The 18,637-nt window shown below is 45.7% G+C and overlaps 1 protein-coding gene across 1 annotated transcript in view; it reads left to right on the top strand.

Moving 5' to 3' along the window:
- Nucleotides 1-18,637, top strand: part of IL5RA (interleukin 5 receptor subunit alpha) — a 188,015-nt gene that overhangs the window by 27,163 nt on the left and 142,215 nt on the right. Inside the window, exon 2 of the mRNA XM_078662390.1 lies at nt 9,973-10,039. Coding sequence (XP_078518516.1) covers nt 9,973-10,039 — 67 coding nt within the window. The remainder of the gene's footprint in view (nt 1-9,972; nt 10,040-18,637) is intronic.

The following is an 18,637-nucleotide window of genomic DNA, read 5'->3' as shown; positions in this document are numbered from 1 at the left end:
TTGCAAAGCCATCCTGTGCCCTGGGCACTCCCCAACGTTTTGCTGACTGGTACTGGTGGTACCTGACTTTGACTGACCCTGGCCTCTGCCTGAACAGGCACCGGGCCAGTGCTATTCTGAAAGAGACACTTAAAGATACTGTGAAAACACCTACATACACTAGGGTGCACTATGGGTTAGGGTACCCCTATGATTGGCATGACCTCTCCTATAAGGCCCTAGTTCATAATAGGGCATGGAGATTAGAACTACCTTTAAGTCCCTAGAATATATTAGGGCATGGCTGTTTAGAGGCCAGCAGCCCTTTCTGCGTTTGCATGTGTGCACTGCTGAAGCCTGAGGTCAGTTTAAAAGTAGCCCTGTGGTGTAGGACTGCTTTTAAAATGCAAATTGTGCCCAAACTCGACTTTTGCGTTTGGGGAACTTATAAATTGATCAACTACAATGCTGGGGCAAAATTAAGTTAAGTGGAAAAAAAATTCCACTTAACTATGACTGTATCATATTTGCCACATAATACATCATCTGCTGCATAATCTAACGATTTGACCCAAAACAATTTTGTAGCTCAAACGGTTCAAAAATTACTAAAAGAAATGTGACTTATGTTGCTGTGAAGTGTAGGGCCCTTTGCAAAGGTTGACTGGTCACCTTTCCCTGTGCTGCATTTGTGTGTTACACAGGTACTAATGAGGCAAAAACTTTGCAGAGGCTGTTAGTATGTATAAATATGTTAAAATAATAAAGTATCATAAAATGCACCGCCTTACGCTGCAGTCTTTTTATTGTTGCATCATTTAGTCAACACTGGAACATAATTTTGGCCTCCATTGCTGCATAACTCCAGTGGCCCGAAAGAAGGCTGCACATGTTAAAAGTGTTTGTGCATGAAGCAGAGACCATGAAGTTTGCAAACTTAGGGGCTGATTACGAAGGCAGGCGGACTTCAGTCCGTCTGCCATCGAATCAGGGAATGGGACCGCTGGCCTTCAAGGTGGCGGCCCGACGATAGGCATTACAAGACAACCGCCACTATGGCATTCGCAGTGCCTATCTTTTACATTGCAGCAGGTGCTGCTGGCTGCATCATCTGCCGCAATGTAAAAACTGACATGTCAATCAATCAATCATAGCATTTGTAAAGCGCACTACATACCTGTGAGGGTCTCAAGGAGCTAGGGGGTGGGGAGGACTGCCACTGTTCGAAAAGCCAGGTCTTGAGGAGTCTCTTGAAGGTTAGAAGGTCTTCGGTTTGTCGTAGGCGGATGGGGAGGGTGTTCCATGTCTAGGTGGCGAGGTGGGAGAATGATCTGCCACCTGTGGTCACTCTTCGGTTGCGGGGGACGATGGCGAGGGCGTGGTCTGCAGAGCGAAGCTGGCGGGCGGGGGTGTAGAAGCCGAGTCGTCTGTTGAGGTACGCCGGTCCGGTGTCTTGGAGTGCCTTGTGTGCATGGGTGAGGAGCTTGAAGGTTATCCTCTTGTTGATGAGGAGCCAGTGCAGGTCTTTCAGGTGGGGTGTGATGTGGTTGCGGCGAGGTACGTTGAGGATCAGTCGTGCGGAGGAATTCTGGATGCGTTGCAGTTGTGACAGGAGTTTGGCCGGGGCTCTTGCGTAGAGTGCGTTGTAGTAGAGGGCTTGGGTGACCATCCTTCTAGTTTGAGTGGGGATCCACTTGAAGATCCTGCGAAGCATGCGGAGGGTGTTGAAGCAGGTGGAGGAGACGGCGTTGACCTGCTTTGTCATGGAGAGTGTGGGGTCGAGGATGATCTCTAGGTTTCATGCGTGGTTGGTGGGTGCTCCTAGTGCCGTTGGCCAGTAGGAGTCATCCCAGGCCGATGGGGTTGAGCCGAAGATGAGGATCTCTGTCTTGTCCGAGGTCAGCTTCAGTCGGCTGTCCCTCATCCAGTCGGGGACAGCCTTCATTCCTTCGTGGAGGTTGGTTTTGGCAGTGTGGGGGTCCTTGGTGAGCAAGAGGATCAGCTGGGTGTCGTCGGCGTAAGAGATGATGTTTAGGTCGTGCTGTCAGGCGACGTGGGCGAGTGGTGCCATGTAGACGTTGAACAGCGTTGGGCTGAGGGATGAGCCTTGGGGTACGCCGCAGATTATCTCGGTGGTTTTGGAGCGGAAGGGGGGAGCCGGACACTCTGTCAGGTCCCATGTCTGGGGGCTGAGGGGAAAGGGGCCCGCTATGGGCCTCCAATGTCCCTTTCCGCCAACTTTTCCATGGCGGGTGAACTGCCATGGATAGGCTGGCGGGTAAGGGGTATCATAAGCCCTACTGTGGTGCCTGGTAGGCACCACCAGCATTGTAGGAACCAAGAGCCCCTCCGCCGCACTGGCGGGCTCAAGTAGCCAGTCGGGTGCGTGGCGGTTGGTCTTTCTGACCGCCAGGAAAGCACCCGCCATTGTAATATGGTTGGCGTTGATGCAGTCACCGATGGCAGTGGGACCGCCAATGACGGGGGGACGTGGCGGTTCCACCTTCATTATAATCACCCCCTAAGTTTGGTGTGCATGCAAATCCTACAATGCCAACCCCTGGTAAGTTGCACCACTACTGCTGAAAAAGACCAATGGAGGTATCAATGGGTGTGGTGGGCTGGCCTCAAGGATCTTGTGACTTCAGTGACAGTCACTGTCGATCTAGGGTGTGCTTCTTTGTAGGCCTGCTCGCAAGACTGGAGGTGAACTGCAGTATGGATTGTGGTGGACAGGCCTTCCAGGTTAACTCACACTTGCCACCATTGGGGTCCACCTGCGGGTGCTAAGACACCAGGGCTTCTAAGGTCTATCGGGCCTTCTAAGGTGTAGCATCGGAAGGAGCTCTGTCAGGAGTGTGGTCTGGTGGACTGGTCATGAAGGCTGAAAATGGTGCTCTAGTTCCGAATTCAGCAGCTCTGGCCAGAGTGTCACATCCTCTCCCACACTGAACACCATAGTGCCCCACTCAGAGAAACTTGCACTGCCCTCAGCTACAACTCAATTGTGCTGCAACTAAATTCAAATTATGCACTAGACAACAGTAAAATGCTGCCTGAAAAAAAATGAATAACACCCTGAAAAAAGCAAACACTCATAAGGAATGCAAGAATAAGCAAATCATGTGAAATGTATTCAGGAACAACATGGTTACCGTAACAGTTTTAAACTCATTATTCAGAAATCAGTAAGTGATTTTGCCTGAAAAATTCAGGACATGGCTACAGGACCAGGAAGTGACCCGTTTCAATGTCCATTGCTTATATCCTTTCAAAATGTAAGCAGTTTGGTTAAAAAAAATCACATCCCCGAACACAGAGCTGCAGTACACATTTTATAAGCTAAAATAATTAAAACAGTTGAAAACGATCATATTAAACATTTTCACTCCACTCATGAACCAGGTATTGCAGTCCCTTTAGAAATGGTGCACTTCCCGTGGGAAAACAATGTTGTTCAAAGAAAGAAGAAAAAAAGAAAGTAGCGCTTTCACTGGCAAACTCTGTAAAGTAGTTCTAATGTGTGTGGGTGTAAATAACACTCTGGCCTGTCTGCTGACCACTCTGTATTGCTTAATTTAGGTATTTCATTTTTTTTTCTCTCTGTCCCGAGGCTTTTCTTTGGAATTATAAAACGGTCAGTAAATGAGGAAATATCCAGCCAGTGTCCGCCTATTTTGGATCCATTTCACAGAGAAACAAATGAAGAAAACGAGATGCAAGAGAGAGTAATAAGAGCTCTTAAAATCAGAACTTAAGGAGGAGCGAGACAAAGTCAGAAATGGGTACGAAGGAAAAGAGAAAGTTTTTTTCCCCTTCTCTGCCCTTCCCAGGCCTCCGAGCCTTCCTGCAGCATAACAAAGGACAGAGGGCGGGTCGCCTCTTTGACTCCAGGCAGGTCAAGTGCAGGGCCATTAGGTAGCGCTTTCGCGTGCTAATGGCCCTGCTGAATAACAGAAGGGAGAGGGGAAATTCTTTTGTCCCCTTGTCCCCCAAACCCTTGTCCCCCGTGCCCCCCCACTCCAAAATCTGGGGGGGACATATCCCCAGCATCCCCCACACTTCCTACGCCCATTTTGGAGACTGAACGCCTGTAGCTCGAGAGCACATTAATTGTGTGTGGGAAGATGGGGAGTTGTAGGGAGAGAAGAATGCGGGTGAGGCCAGAAAGGAAGAGACAGGCCAGAAGGAGTCAGTGACTGTGTCTACCCGCGAGGCGGCGCAATTTATGCATTATTTTTAACAAACATTTGCAAAGCATATCGATTCGTGTTAGAGTATTTAAACAAAAGGCATGCAGTAACGATGCTTTCATGTGATACTACATTGAAGATAGTTATGTTGGCTTTGTGGATGTATGGTTGTGTTGGTGATGGTAGTGATGCTGGTGGCAAAGTTTTGGTGGTGGTACTATTGGTAAGAGTGGTATTGGTATGATATCGATAGGGGTATAGGTATTTTGGTATTGATGTTGGTAGCATTGCGGGTGGAGTGGTATTGTTGATATTGGTAGTGGAGGAACTCCTGGTCCTATTAGTTGGTGGTGGCGGTACTGGCAGTGTTATTAGTACTGTCTGGGGTGGTTCTATTGGTGCTGGTATTTAGCCGGGTTATGGTGTCAGTGGTGGTCTTGTAGAGTTAGCATTATTGCTATTGGTAGTATTTGCAGTGGTTGTGGTATTAGTGGTGGTACTCTTAAGACTGTATAGGTTGGGGACACATTGTTTACAACAAAGCCCCAAACAAGCTGTGCCTTCACAGCAACGGCAACAGAACCAATGTGTTCTGCACGCAAGTCGTTGAAACGACTTGCTTTAGGGGACGCATTGTTCGAATGGTGTTGGAATTAAAGTCCAACACCTTCCCTGCTTGGTTGTATTGGTGGTGGTTTTGAAGCTAGTGGTGGTGGTATTGATGGTTGGTAGTATTATTGACGGCAATTTTGGTGATGATATGGTATTGGTGGTGTTGTTGTTTGTGGTATTGTGTCTGGGGGGCTGTACTGGTGGTCATCATATTAGCACTGAATGTTGTATTGGGGGTGGTGTTGAAATTCGCAGTGGTATTGGCATTCATAGTATTTGTGTTAATGGTGGTACTCGTGGACGCAGTGTAGTTGTGATACTGGTAATGGTAATGGTGGTGGTGTGATATAGATACTGTGGTACTGGTCTTGGTTTTTGTGCTATTTGTAGTGTTGGTGTGGTTTTGGTGACAATGGTCTTGGGTGTGCTATTGATTATGTTATTGGTAGTAGTGGAACAAATTGGTGTTGGCATTTAATACTGGTGGTAATTTTGGTTTTGGTGATATTGAAGGTGTCTACTGGTGGTTGTATTGATGGTGGCATTCTGTCTGGTGTTGGTAGTGGCATTTGTGGTGGATTTAGGGGGATGCTATGATATTGGTTATGGTATTGTGATTGAGGACTTCAGACTACATGGATTTCATATATCTTGGAGAGATTCTTTTGTCGTTGGGCTTCTCGTATCTGAAGTTCGGTTCGAAGACGGTAGCCTGCTGCATGCAGCGCAATGCCTCGGCGAGCCTAGGAATGGACAGTGAGGAGCTCCAGAGGTTTCAGCGAGACAAACTAGCATGGTTGAGCTGATTTGCGAGTTGATATCGGTAACTTGACCCTTGACAGCGAGCTGGTCTCTTCCTGGAGCTTTTCTGATCTTGAGGTTCCTTTGTGGAAAATAAGTGTCCACTAGCTCAGTCCAAGGGTTCAGAGACTCTGGATTGTCTCTTTAAGGCTAGGACTCAATTTCACACAATGCACCTGCAGAGTCCAGGAAAAATCCAGTTGCAACAGGTCTGCTGCGGTGATCCTCTCTTTGGGCTTGCAGGTGACTTCTTCTAGCTCTGTCATACCTGTTGCTGATCAGGGAGTCCACTCCTTTTCCTTTGGGTCAGACACGGATCTTTCTTTGTTGAGCCTTGAGAGTGCAGCAGGCGCAGTCCTTTTGAGTGCAAGCATTCTGTGGTGCAGTCCAATGGTCCAGCAGGGCAGTTCGCCTTCTTTTTTTGATCCAGTCAATGTTCCGAGTAGAACCTGTAGCTCTCCCACATTTATTCTCCATTCTGGGCTGGCAAGAGGAGGGCACACCCCAACCAATAGGAGTAAAGTTACTTCCCTTTGCTATGCCCTCTTTGTGCAAAGTGAGGTATATTTTTGACACAGAATGTACTGTTTACACAAAAATCAAAATGGAGAAAATCCATGCTTTTCTGTGTAACCCACTCCAAAGGTGTGGCTAACATCTCACTACACCCCCCTTCCATACCCGCTCTTCTAATCTAATTAGGACGGCTCCCTTCTCGCTGGAGGTCAAGGAAGTGGGGGCTGGCCTAGGCCCTCTGACATCTGTTCTCCTGCTTTTGAAGTCCAGCTTATCTCCCCAACCCGCATCATCTACCTGGTTTCTCCAGAAAGCAAATCTCCTCCCACCAAATAGCTGTATTGTTTCAGCGCTAAGCCTCTTCACACCTACTCAGGTAGCAGCTTGGCTCAGGATTTCATAGGCTAGCCAATCAGAGAAGGCTGCGACATGGCTCCTTTAGGTAACCGCAGGATAGTAAGTTCTAAAGCTACTTTCCTGTAATAGATTGTAATAAATCCCACTTTGGCAAGTTGTTATATTTATTGTGACCATTATTTTGATGCGTTCAATGAGATTGCTAGCTAACTCCCAAGCAAAGATGGCTTCATTAAGTTTAATAAAGCATTCCCACAGTATCCTATGGGACTACAATAGGGAAAAACGACTTTGGCTGTTTTTCCCTACCAGGGCATATACAACATATTTTATATTGTTTCTCCTTTTTATAACAATACACCCTACCCATGGGGCACCTTATGGATGACTTATAAGATATAAAAAGGTAGTTTTTAGCTTTGGAAGTGCTTTTAGTTCCAAAGTCAAATTTGTAAATAGTTTTTTTTAAAAACCAGCCAGCATGGCTAGCTTTAAAAGGACTCCAGACACCACAGTAGTGCATACTTAAGTGCATCAAGTCCACGGGGGTCTCAAAACCTACATGCCCTACCCTATACTAGGAATTACAGGTAGGTTGTCTTGGCCAATTAGAATTATACAATTTTCCATATACCTTTACAGGACAGAGCACTAGCCTTAGGCCTGGTCGGCAGAGAACAGGGCATTTTCAGAGTCAGTAACCACCAGCATCAGTATTAATATGGGATTGATCAGGGCAAAAAAGATGACTTTCTTACAGGTCGCATTTTGAATCAACTGCAACTTAGCAATTGATTTTGTGGAGGACCTAAAAAGACGGAGTTACAATAATCTAGTCTACATAAAGCAAAGACTCGAATTATTGTCTTCCAGAACTCTTTTGTGATAAATGACATGACTTTCCTAAAAACTTTAAGTATGAAAATACGCTAAAAAACTACTTTAGAAATATGTTCTTGAAAAGAAAGATTATTGATAAATAGAACCCCAAGATTTCATGTGATCCAGGGGTTGGAAGGGCAAGCAGAGGCAAGCACCAATATACACCCCCACCCCATATGGCGACATCTCCAAAGACCAGAGCTTCAGTTTTAGCTGGCGTGAGAGGTAAGGAATTGGGCGCTATCCTTTCTGAAATCTTGACCATGCAATTTTTTAATGTTATTTTTGTGAAATTGAGTCCTTTTGTAGTCTGATGGTTATATGCGGGTCATCTGCATAGGGCAAAGTATAGGAAGCCAAACAAATATGTGATAGCTGCCTGAGGTGACACATAGAGATTTAAAAAAGTAGGGCTCAGACAAAAGCCCTTGTAGAACACCACATGGAAGATGTTTTTGTATAGATCTGGATGGAGAGTCAACTTATCGTGTTTTATTCATCAGAAAAGAATAGATCCAGTTAAGAGCTCAGCTACCCACTCTGATGGTCTGCAGTCTGTGCATTAAAGTACTGTGGGAGATCATGTCAAAGGCTGCAGACAGGTCAAGCAAGATCAGAATTGCAAGCTTAAAAGAATCTAGAGAAATTCTGGTTTCATTTATTTCAGAAATCAACACTGATTCGGTACTGTCCGCTTGTCTGAAACCAGATTGATAACTGGCATAAACATTAAAGTCTTCAGAAAAGCATTAAAGTTTGTTATTGATATATGTCTCCATAAACATTAACGTCTTCAGAAAAGCATTAAAGTTTGTTATTGATATATGTCTCCAAAATCTTAGCATGTGCTGAAAGCAATTAAATTGGCCAACAGTTGGGTATCACACTGGGATCAGCATGACGCCTGTTTAAGAGGGGAAGCCCCCATGCCTGCTTCCACTCTTAAGTCACTGTCCCCACCTTAAATGTGCCATTGGGCAATCTTGATAAAACTGAGACAGGAAAAATATGAACTGCTCTTGACCCCAAATAGAATGGTGATGGCCAGGAATGTAAAACCTCAAGCTAAGGGTGTGTGCCAATTTTTATAGGAAACTTTGCATACTCCAAGATATAGTATTGAACTGTAGGGTCTCTACACACATTTTCCAAAGATCTACTTGTCAAGATAAGGGAATCGCCAGATGGAATGATACACCTGAGTTATTCCTAAAATTATTAGTTCTATCAGTGATATATGTGTGTCAGCAGGACATTTTATAATTATGGCGAATAAGGACATTGACCATCAGAGAGGAAAATAAAACATGAGATAACCAGCGTTTATATGGGCCACATTCATAAATGCTGTTATCACAGTGAAGCCTGCTACATTAAAGGCGGTGCCAATGCAAGGAAAAGAAAGCATAAGGGTATTTGTAGGAAGATTCAAAGAAGATACCGGGAAACAGATGGGTAAGTGACGAGATGATTTATTCATGTTCTCGTACATTGAGATCCAGTCAGAGAGTGCTGAGAACATAACAGCATTTCTAACTGCTCAACAGCCACATTACAAATAATAACATTCTCCCCATAGACACGAGATTGTCACGAGCTGTGACAGACAATCACCACGCTCGTGACAGCTCGTGCACCAAACAGTACCCAACAGTATTTCCCTCGATATAGAATGTGTAGTGAATGTTATAAACCAGAGTGTACTTTTAGGACATAAAACATTCTAATTGACGCACTTACTGGAAGGCGGCTGGTTCACCAAATAGCCAATAGCGTGAGGCCACTGTGCATATAATGTAATGAACCGGAAACAATACATCATGCAGGCAGCTGAGCAATCAAGCTAGACCTAACCGCTGATACCGACCACATCGACCATCATGCTCCGGGGTCACACGCTGATGGGACGAGCAGTGTGCGACCTCATTCGGACTTACCTAACAAGAGTAACCTGGATACAAATGAGCTCACGAAAGAGAAAGAAAAATGAAATAGCATCCAAACAGCAGTTTGGGGGTGACAAGGGAGTAAGTTTCACAAAAAAGGAAAACTAGGCACACAAGCACAGAATATAAAGGGAAACTGGATATTAAATAAGCATAGATAAAACAAAGCAATGAGAGAGTACTGGATACATTAGAGGGAAAGGGTTGCAACCATGCACAAGTTTTTGGGGAGTAAACAAGAACAGGATACATTCGATTAGCAATAAGTGGTAACCAAACACAGGATGACATGAAAGAAAGCTTGGTGACAGGCAATCACAAGCTAAAATAGAAGAAAATGGAGTGGCAAACAAGCATAGGCAGAACAGTTCAAAATATGATTCCAAAATGCTGAAGAATTGAATCAGGTACATGTGTTTCATTTACATCATTGTAGTGGTTGGTGATTTATCTGGTAATAAACAACCTTACTCTGTTCTAGTTCAAATATGAATCTTCACTTCAGATGTGTCGCACAGAGGGAGATCGAAAAGGGGGCTCCTGGGGAATGTGATCAAAATTGTGGTCACGTCTATTGGTTTAGACGGTGCTGCTTATAAGATATCTGGATCTGAGATCATGATGCTCTGGTGTGAGCACAATTGCTTTCAACAGAAAACTAAACCTCTTGTCTTTATGTTCCACAGATAAATGCAGTGATGGTGGCTGTATTGCTGTTGGTTATCACATTTTTGGCATCCCTTGCATCTCCCAGTAAGTTGTTTCTTTTTAAAAGATATCCGCTATATAGAACACTAAATTAATTAACAACAACACACAAATGAATCAGTGACCATAAGGAGATGTACCTAAGGTTGCATACATTACAAAGATTGTCTGACTGGCGTAGGCAATTGTCATCAAATGGCAAACTATATTACATAGCCTTATAGAACACTAGCAGCCCGTCCCGACCTTGTCCGGGAGCTTTCAGGCTTCCCCCTACCCCCGCCTGCCCCGACATTGCCCAGCAGCCCGGGCCCCCGTAAGCGCCGTCCCCCGCCTGCCGCCTGGCCCGACCCTCGCGTGGCCTGAGTCAATGGAGGTGTTAGTCCCCGTCCCCCGCCTTCCCCGACCCCCGCCTGCCCCGACATTGCCTTTTGTAACTCCCCGTCCCCCGCCTGGCCCGACACCCGCCTGCTTACCTCAGCCGCCGCTCCTGAGTTGACAGCTCCTCGCCGCTCTGCTCCTCACCGCTTCTCCGCCGCCGCTCCTCCCCCGCGCCATGTCCGCCTCTCTGCTGGTCGCACCGCCGCTGGCCTGTCCGCTGCTCCTCACGTGACCGCTCCTCCCCCGCGCCATGTCCGCCGCTCCTCTGACGCCGCTCTGACGCCGCTCCTTTACGTGAGCATGCACGTCGCGGCCGGCGCTACTTTGGGGGGACTTTTTTAATATACATTATTTAAATAATAAAAGATCAAAAACTCCAAGGGAAACCTATCACACCAACATAGATTATTAAGTAAACTTATATAGTTATCTCCAAATTGAACATAAAGGAAGTCGTGGGTGTCCGCCCAGACGACGAAACACGTGTTGGCTGGACTGAGGGAAAAGTCTTTACAATTAAATGAATTCTATTTTTTTGTCATATTGTGCCTTTATGTTCAATTTGGAGATAACTATATAAGTTTACTTAATAATCTATGTTGGTGTGATAGGTTTCCCTTGGAGTTTTTGATCTTTTGTTTATTGGTGGGTTAGGATGACAACCCATGCCTAAGCACCCAACAACCTAGATACTGACCATAGGAATATCTGCCTGTATTCTGTAAAGCGCCATTTCCACCAAGACAAGTCATCCGTGCACAAATCTTATTATTTAAATAATGTTTATTTTTAAACTTTTTATAGCCTATAACCATCTACACACCCTGACGATTTCTACGGTGTATCGGGTGTGTAGATTGGCGCAGTGGTTCCGGAGTTTACCCGCCTCAAAGCCTGAAAGTTTCTCCTTTATTATAGTAGTATAGATTAATTCTTTAAATGGATTCCATGAATTTAAGACTGCAACACAGAAAATGTATGCTGAATGAAATTAGGGGTTACATTTACACAGTCACACCTTTGGATGGAAACAGTACTATTCACATCATTATATACTTTTGGTTGATTAATAATGTATGAAAATATTTAATTTAAAATTCAGCTTATTGACAAGCTGAGGATCAGTGATCTTAAAAACTGTTACATTTCACTATACAAAGACCTGTAATAAATAAGAGTTACAGCTAATGCCTGTGGGTAATAACTATTTATAATCTGCCTCTGCCGTCTACCACCTCCTTTTGTACCGTCTTCCACTCAGGCCCATAAAGAGGGAAGGGTAATTAACAACTGTGACTGCCCACATAATATATATAGTGTGTAGCTATTACATGGTTTTTTGCTCTTTATATATTTTTTTATGTTTCTAATATTATTTATACATTTATGCACATTTTAAGCAACAATTTGTTTTATGCATATTTATTATTAGTTAAGTAATTTATTAGCATTGTTATGCCAAAATAATGTTAGTGCAAAATTCTTTGAAATGTTCAGGTTGGTAAACAGACTATGAGATGTGAACTATTGAAAGAGCCGTTAGTATTTTCACTATGTCCATCTATCACGTGGTGTTCAACAAAACATACTTCAAACATGGCGATTTGCATTCCAATGTATGTGAGCAAGGACTAGTGCAGTCCGAAATGCGTCATATCTTGAGAAAATAAAATAATATCAAGCCATACCTTACAGCGGTTCGTGTCTCTCTATACGCCACATGGAAGATGGAGAGTAACTTGTTGTGTACTATATATATATATACATATATATACATATATATACACATATATATATATATATATATATATATATATATATATATATATATATATATATATATATATATATATATATATATATATATATATATATATATATATATATGTATCCATCCATACTAATATTATAAAGAGAGAGCCCAAACCTTTGAGGCGGGTAATCTCAGTAACCACAGCACCAATCACAACACCCAATACAGCGTTGGAAAGGGCAGTTGCAGCAGAAGGACATAGGCTATGCAGACGGATAAAAAAAATTATAAAAAAATTGCAAACAACTACATCATCCAGAAGGCCGAGGGCCAAAATAACATCAAACAGGACTGTTGTTATTAGATCTAAGTGCCGCGTTCGACACGATCTCGCACAGGATTTTGCTTCAACGCCTGGAAGAAGTAGGTGTCACGGGTTCCGCCCTATGCTGGTTCCGTTCCTTTCTTGCCGAACGGTCTTTTAAGGTTGCGATCCCGCCCTGCCAGTCTAAATCTTATCCGTTGGAACTGGGTGTCCCTCAGGGCCCTTCGTTAAGCCCCACTCTATTTAATCTTTACGTGAGGCCGCTGGCTGCGGTCGTCAAGCAGTGGGGCCTGACGATGGTCTCTTATGCAGACGACACGCAGCTGGCGGTCACGTTGAGTGGGGACTCTGACATGGAGGCTCCCAGGTTCCGTGACGGACTACGAGCAGTGGCCAACTGGATGACTTCCAACTGTCTCCAGTTAAACGCAAAAAAGACCGAGGTTTTGGTGCTCGGCAAACAGGCGGAGCAATGGGGTGACATGTGGTGGCCTTCTGAATTAGGTGTGACTCCCTCTCCAGTATCAGAGATAAAAAATCTTGGAGTCTGGCTGGATACGACTCTTAGTTTTATCTGCCACACTAAGAAGGTGGCAGCTACCTGTTACGGCATCATTAGGGGTCTAAGACCTATCCTGAAATTTTTCGATGCACCCACCAGGCAGTTAGTGGTCCAAGCATCAGTGGTGTCCCGGCTGGATTATGCTCGCTCGCTTCTGGTGGGGATTAATCAGTCGGAACTCATGCGGCTGCAGAGAGTTCAAAACGCTGCAGCCAGAGTGGTGATTGGGCTGCCAAGGCAGTGTTCTGTTTCAAACGCGCTGCGCTCTCTCCACTGGCTCCCTGTGAGCCAGAGGATTAAATTCAAGGTATTATACCTTGCTTTGAAAATCCTGAAGGGTTCATCTCCCAAATACTGGAGAATTTGCTGAGGCTATATGTACCCTCACGAACCCTTAGATCTCTGGGCCAAAATCTGGCAGTTGTTCCGCGCTTTAGGCTGAGTAGAGTGGGGGGCCGCTCTTTTCGGGTGCTAGCGGCGAAACTGTGGAACTCTCTCCCCCCTCAGACCCGGGCCCTTGAAGATCTCTTGTTGTTCAGACGCGCCATTAAGACTATCCTCTTTGTGTAGTTTATTTTTTCTGCTTCTTTGCTGTTTCCCTTTGGCCTTTTAACAGAGTTGTGTTTTGGCTACCTTGCAAAGCGCCGGGACGCCCCTTTGCTGGGGCAGCTGAGCGCGGTAAAAATGTAGATAACATAACATAACATGTAATAATGTGACTCACTATATTGAGACTGAGAGCCTGGAGCCAAATTGATCGTGAACAAGGGATATGCTATCCTGAAACGCTTAGATTTGTGCCTGCCTGCTTGAGAAACTCCATGCTGTGAGGATTAAATCAAAATGCACATATGTGAAGACAAACGCGAGTTCGTTCCGTTTTTCTCCCAGCTGGGGGAATTAGTTGTGGATTTAAATGTGGCGTGGTTCTGCCGCGAGGATTTACGAACCTGCGAGAGAGCGCTGCAAATTCTGGCGAAAAGGAACCGAGGGGTATCAATATGTCCATACTAATATTATAAAGAGAGAGCCCAAACCTTTGAGGCGGGTAATCTCAGTAACCACAGCACCAATCACAACACCCAATACAGCGTTGGCAAGGGAAGTTGCAGCAGAAGGACATAGGCTATGCAGACGGCCACCATATATATATATATATTTTTTTGCAGAGTTTTATATAGCGCGAACTTGACCCGAATTGAATCAGGTATCAGAGCGCTTTACATAGCACCAGTTACGTTACATGAGGACACACATTCATTTTTGTTAGGCACGGGGAGAATAAGTGATTTGCCCAGAATCACAGTATATTTGGCGTCGTTACCAAGACGCGAACCCGGATCCCCAGGTCCGAGGTCGAGCGCCTTAGCCGTTAGGCCAACTCCTCTATACATTTAAAAGGTAAAAGAACCATGCCAGCAAAGTAGTCCCTTGTGGGCGTGTCTGCATTGTGCTGTGGGCATGGGCTGGGGCGTGACTAACGCTGGGGGCGTGTGGTACGGCCATCGCATCGTGGGCTGTGAGCGTGTGCTAGGGGCATGACAAACGCTGAGGGCGTGACAAACGCTGGGGGCGTGTGTCCGCCCTTCATGCCATGTGAGTCGTACATACAAGCGCCAATTATGTTGCTGCGCAGGGGGCGTGACAAGCTGGGGGCGTGAGAAACGCTGGGGGCGTGTGTCCAGCCTTCATGCAATGTGAACGCAATTGCACCGCATCAAGGGGCACGCTGGGGGCGTGAGAAACGCTTGGGGCGTGTGCTACGTTCCGCAGCTGGTCCTTCTTCGTCCCTAGTCTAATGAAACAAAAAATGTTATCTACCGCAAGATTTTAAAATAAATTGCCCTTGCCAAATACACACATTCTATTTCATACCCGGACAACGTTGGGACGGGCTGCTAGTATATATATATATATATATACATATATATATATATATATACATATATATATATATATATATATATATATATATATATATATATATATATATATTTCAGCTCCAACCGTTCCCACATCCAGAGAAAACGATCACGCACTCACGGGGGTATTAAAGCTCAGTTAGTTTATTATCGGCTTTCCAACAGACGCGTTTCGGACTGTAAGTCCTTCGTCAGTGTCAATGCGCGCATATATATATATATGTTCATGCCCTAGGGTAACTATAACTCACGCCCTTGGCATGCAGTTTTCTCCTCATTCATTTTATTGCAAATGTTGCATTGATATTATCAATGATGTCAAAGAAGATGTCATGACTGATGTAATATGTGGGGTAATAAGCAGTGCATGGCGAGGGCACGAGTTATAGATACCTTGTGGCATGAGTTTATAGTTTCTTGTGACTTGTAGAACTATAACTACTGAATTTCTTTGGTTTTGTGTGCGTAAAATATTAATCTAACTATACCATCTGTGTAACTCTCGTCTTTTTTATTCTATTTCCCAACTATAACGTCCATATAACCTTTGTTTTTTTTGTTGTAAATTTCTATGTTTTTTTTAATGGTATTTCCTAACTATAATGTCCCTGTAACCTTTGTTTTTTGTGTGAATTTCTAGTTTTTTTAACGTAAAGTAATATTTAATTACAATATGTTAACCCAACTGCCGCCACACCATGCTTGGCTGGGGTTAGCCTCAGGGCCTGGCTGCAGTAGCCAACACCCATATGCAGCCAACCCCACGCTGCACATGGCATTCAGCTGTGCATGGCAGGAGGGTGACCACAGGGCCTGTCCTGCACCCAGACCCTGTGGCCAACCCCCCAAAGGCAATCAATGTGACCCCCTCCCCAAGTTGAGTTTGGCCTGAGAACCCAACCCTAGGCACCAGCTAAATTTCTTAAGGGGAGTTATTACGTGCCCCCCCCTTTCTGGGCCATTTTTGGCCCTGGGAACTCCATCACCCGGAGTCCACCACTGACTTTATGGGGTAGGGGGCACACATCCCCCTTCCTCAGGCTGATTTGAGTCCCGGGAACCCAATCTCCTTGTGTCAGGATTTTCCTTACCGCGCCTGCCTAGACTTTAAGTGACTACAACTTCCATGAGCCTTTGCTGCAGGAAGTATATGGTGAGGAGAGACCGGGGGAAGTTGCGCGTAATTTGAGTCCTTCGTTGATGTCTATGGGAGAAGTGCAGGCTGTTGTCAGCGTCGCGCTGCTGAAAGCGAGAGTGATTCCACGGCTGCAGAAAATACCCGCTCAACCTCGAGGTATTGTTTTTCTTAGGAGAACCGCTGGGAGCCGTAGCTCGCGGATCCATTCCTTTGCCTTGGCTTTTGTTTCAGTGAAGAGGAAAGGAAATGAAACGGCGAGTGTTAGACTGTTTAGGGGCCGTGTGATTGTCCCGCGGAACTAAGCGGCTGGCTGCTGCTGGTTGCCGTCTATGAATTCTAGATACTGAAGGTACTTTTGGGGAAAAGAGCAGTGGAGCGTTGTAGGGCTCTACACGTTACAGTGTGCCATTTCGAGAATAGTTACCGGAACAGTGTGGTGGTCACAACTACCTGCTACCGGACACTTGGTTTGTTTGCATCGCAGGAGAAGCGGAGTGTAGTGGTGGTCGCAACCACACGCTGCCGTTTTTTCTCCCATCTTATTTTCTCTCTATAGGATTTGGGGTGACTACGAACTTTGTTGACTTCCGAGGGTGTGTATTAATTTAGGACGTCCTGAGAGTGGAACAAATCATACCTGATCTGAGTGATTAAAGAGAGGAGTATCTCTAACTCTTTTAAAGGTTATGCTGATATCGGGGAATGAACTATGAAATGTCCAAGTGATGCAACTTACAGGACAACATAAGGGTCATTACAATGTCCAGTTCCTCATTATAGGGTGTGTATACATATAGAGGTTGAGACAGAAACGGTGTTGTGGGTAATGCATTGGTTAACCCGTGTGTTTTTGGTTACAGGAAACTGGACTATCTCTATCTTATTTTGGTTGGAGGAATCATTACAGCCTAATAAGGTATTACAGTTCTAGCGAGAATCATTGAGAGTAGCCTTGATTGTAGTGCAACGTGTATAACGTTTTATGCTTTGTCATTCCAGATCCCTTGTCCCTGCTGACCCTTTCCCTTCCCCGGTCTTTCTCTTTATTATCCCTCGCCTGATGGTTCGAACCCCCTGTGTGTACATCTAGGGTGTTAGTAACATCGGGAGGTGGACCCCTTTTTTCATCATTTGAATCCTGCGAGGCGGGCCCTGACACCTTGGGCCCAGCAATATTGTAAATGAGGATGGGGGCACACAGCCTCCCTTCCCGGGCGAATTTCTGGCACCAGAAACCCTATCTCCCAGGGCCCAGCCATATTGCAAAGGTGAAGGGGAATGCAGTTCCCCTCTCTGGGTTGGTTTGGTGCTGGGGCACCCATCTCCCGGGGCCCTCTACTTTTTTACATAGGGAGGGAGGCATGCTGCCCCCCCCCTAGGCTGCTTTTGGCCCTGAGGATGCTGGGGCTCAGTCAATTAAGGGTGGGTACCCTGAGGCCCACCAAGGGCACCCATTTCACCATTGTTGGGGGCTACTGGGGGAACCAAGCAAACACAAGGAGATAATGGACAGAGCGCTGAAACTTTTCAGACACTCACCCCAGTCCCAGATCTGGGTTGAATCCATCATCGTTCTTTGGCTCACTTCGCCACCCCAGTTCAGACACAGCTATATGCAAATCAGTCTTGGCCCTGTGCCTCATGGGAACAGTCCAGCCCAAACTGCCAAGCCATGTCTTCCCTGGATTGGAAACAAGCTTCCTGGGACCGGTTTTGGGCTAACAGACTGGGGGATCCCCAATGCCCCGCTGCCCCATCCAGCTAAAAATGCTGCACGTTGGTGCAGGAGCAATATTTTCATCTGTTTCCCTGTCTGCTTCAGTGCAGGCAAGGAAAAAGATCACAAGTCCACTCCCAGCATGCAGGAGCCTTGTTCATGCTCGCTCACACTGGATACAGACTTAGGGCATGATTTATATCTTGGAGGACTGGTTATTCCATCACAACGATTGCGGATATACTTTCCGTCGAAATATAAATCCCATAGGATATCCCACAGGATGTCCGTTGCCGTTGTGATGGAGTAACTTGTCCACAAAGGTCTACTATCGGGTCCTTAGTGTTTACTCTTGCTTGGTGGGAGCTTTGAAATTGCTCCTGCCAAGCAAGAGCAAAAACAGGTGGGCACCCCAGGACACGGAAGGAACCGGCCCTGGAGGATAGGGCCCCCATGGCCTTTAAGGGCTTTAGGAGAGGGTCCGCGCTCACTATTTGAAGCATGGCTGTGCCCCGGGGAATAAGGGTCACAGGGGCCAAAATCGGCTAGGGAGTGATGCCGTGTGACCCTCCTCCCTGTTTTTAAAAGAGGCCGGGCCCGGTGCATGGGTCCTCTGGGCTGAATTCGGCCTGGAGGGCCTGTGTAGCCCTACTCCCCCTTTCATTTTGACAGCTGGGCTCCGGGAGATGGGGGTCCCAGGAGCCAAACGCGACCTGAGGAGGTGGGCCATGTGCGCTCTTCTTCCCATTATATATTCATTTAATTTCCCCCGTTATCTGGCCTGCATGGGGAGCATATAAAAACAAATGCAGGAAACTGCTCTTTTTTAATTTTTATTTTCCTGC

This window comes from Lissotriton helveticus, chromosome 9, assembly GCF_964261635.1.
Source record: "Lissotriton helveticus chromosome 9, aLisHel1.1, whole genome shotgun sequence".
Lineage (NCBI taxonomy): Eukaryota > Metazoa > Chordata > Amphibia > Caudata > Salamandridae > Lissotriton > Lissotriton helveticus.
This window is presented reverse-complemented; position numbering and strand designations above follow the sequence as displayed.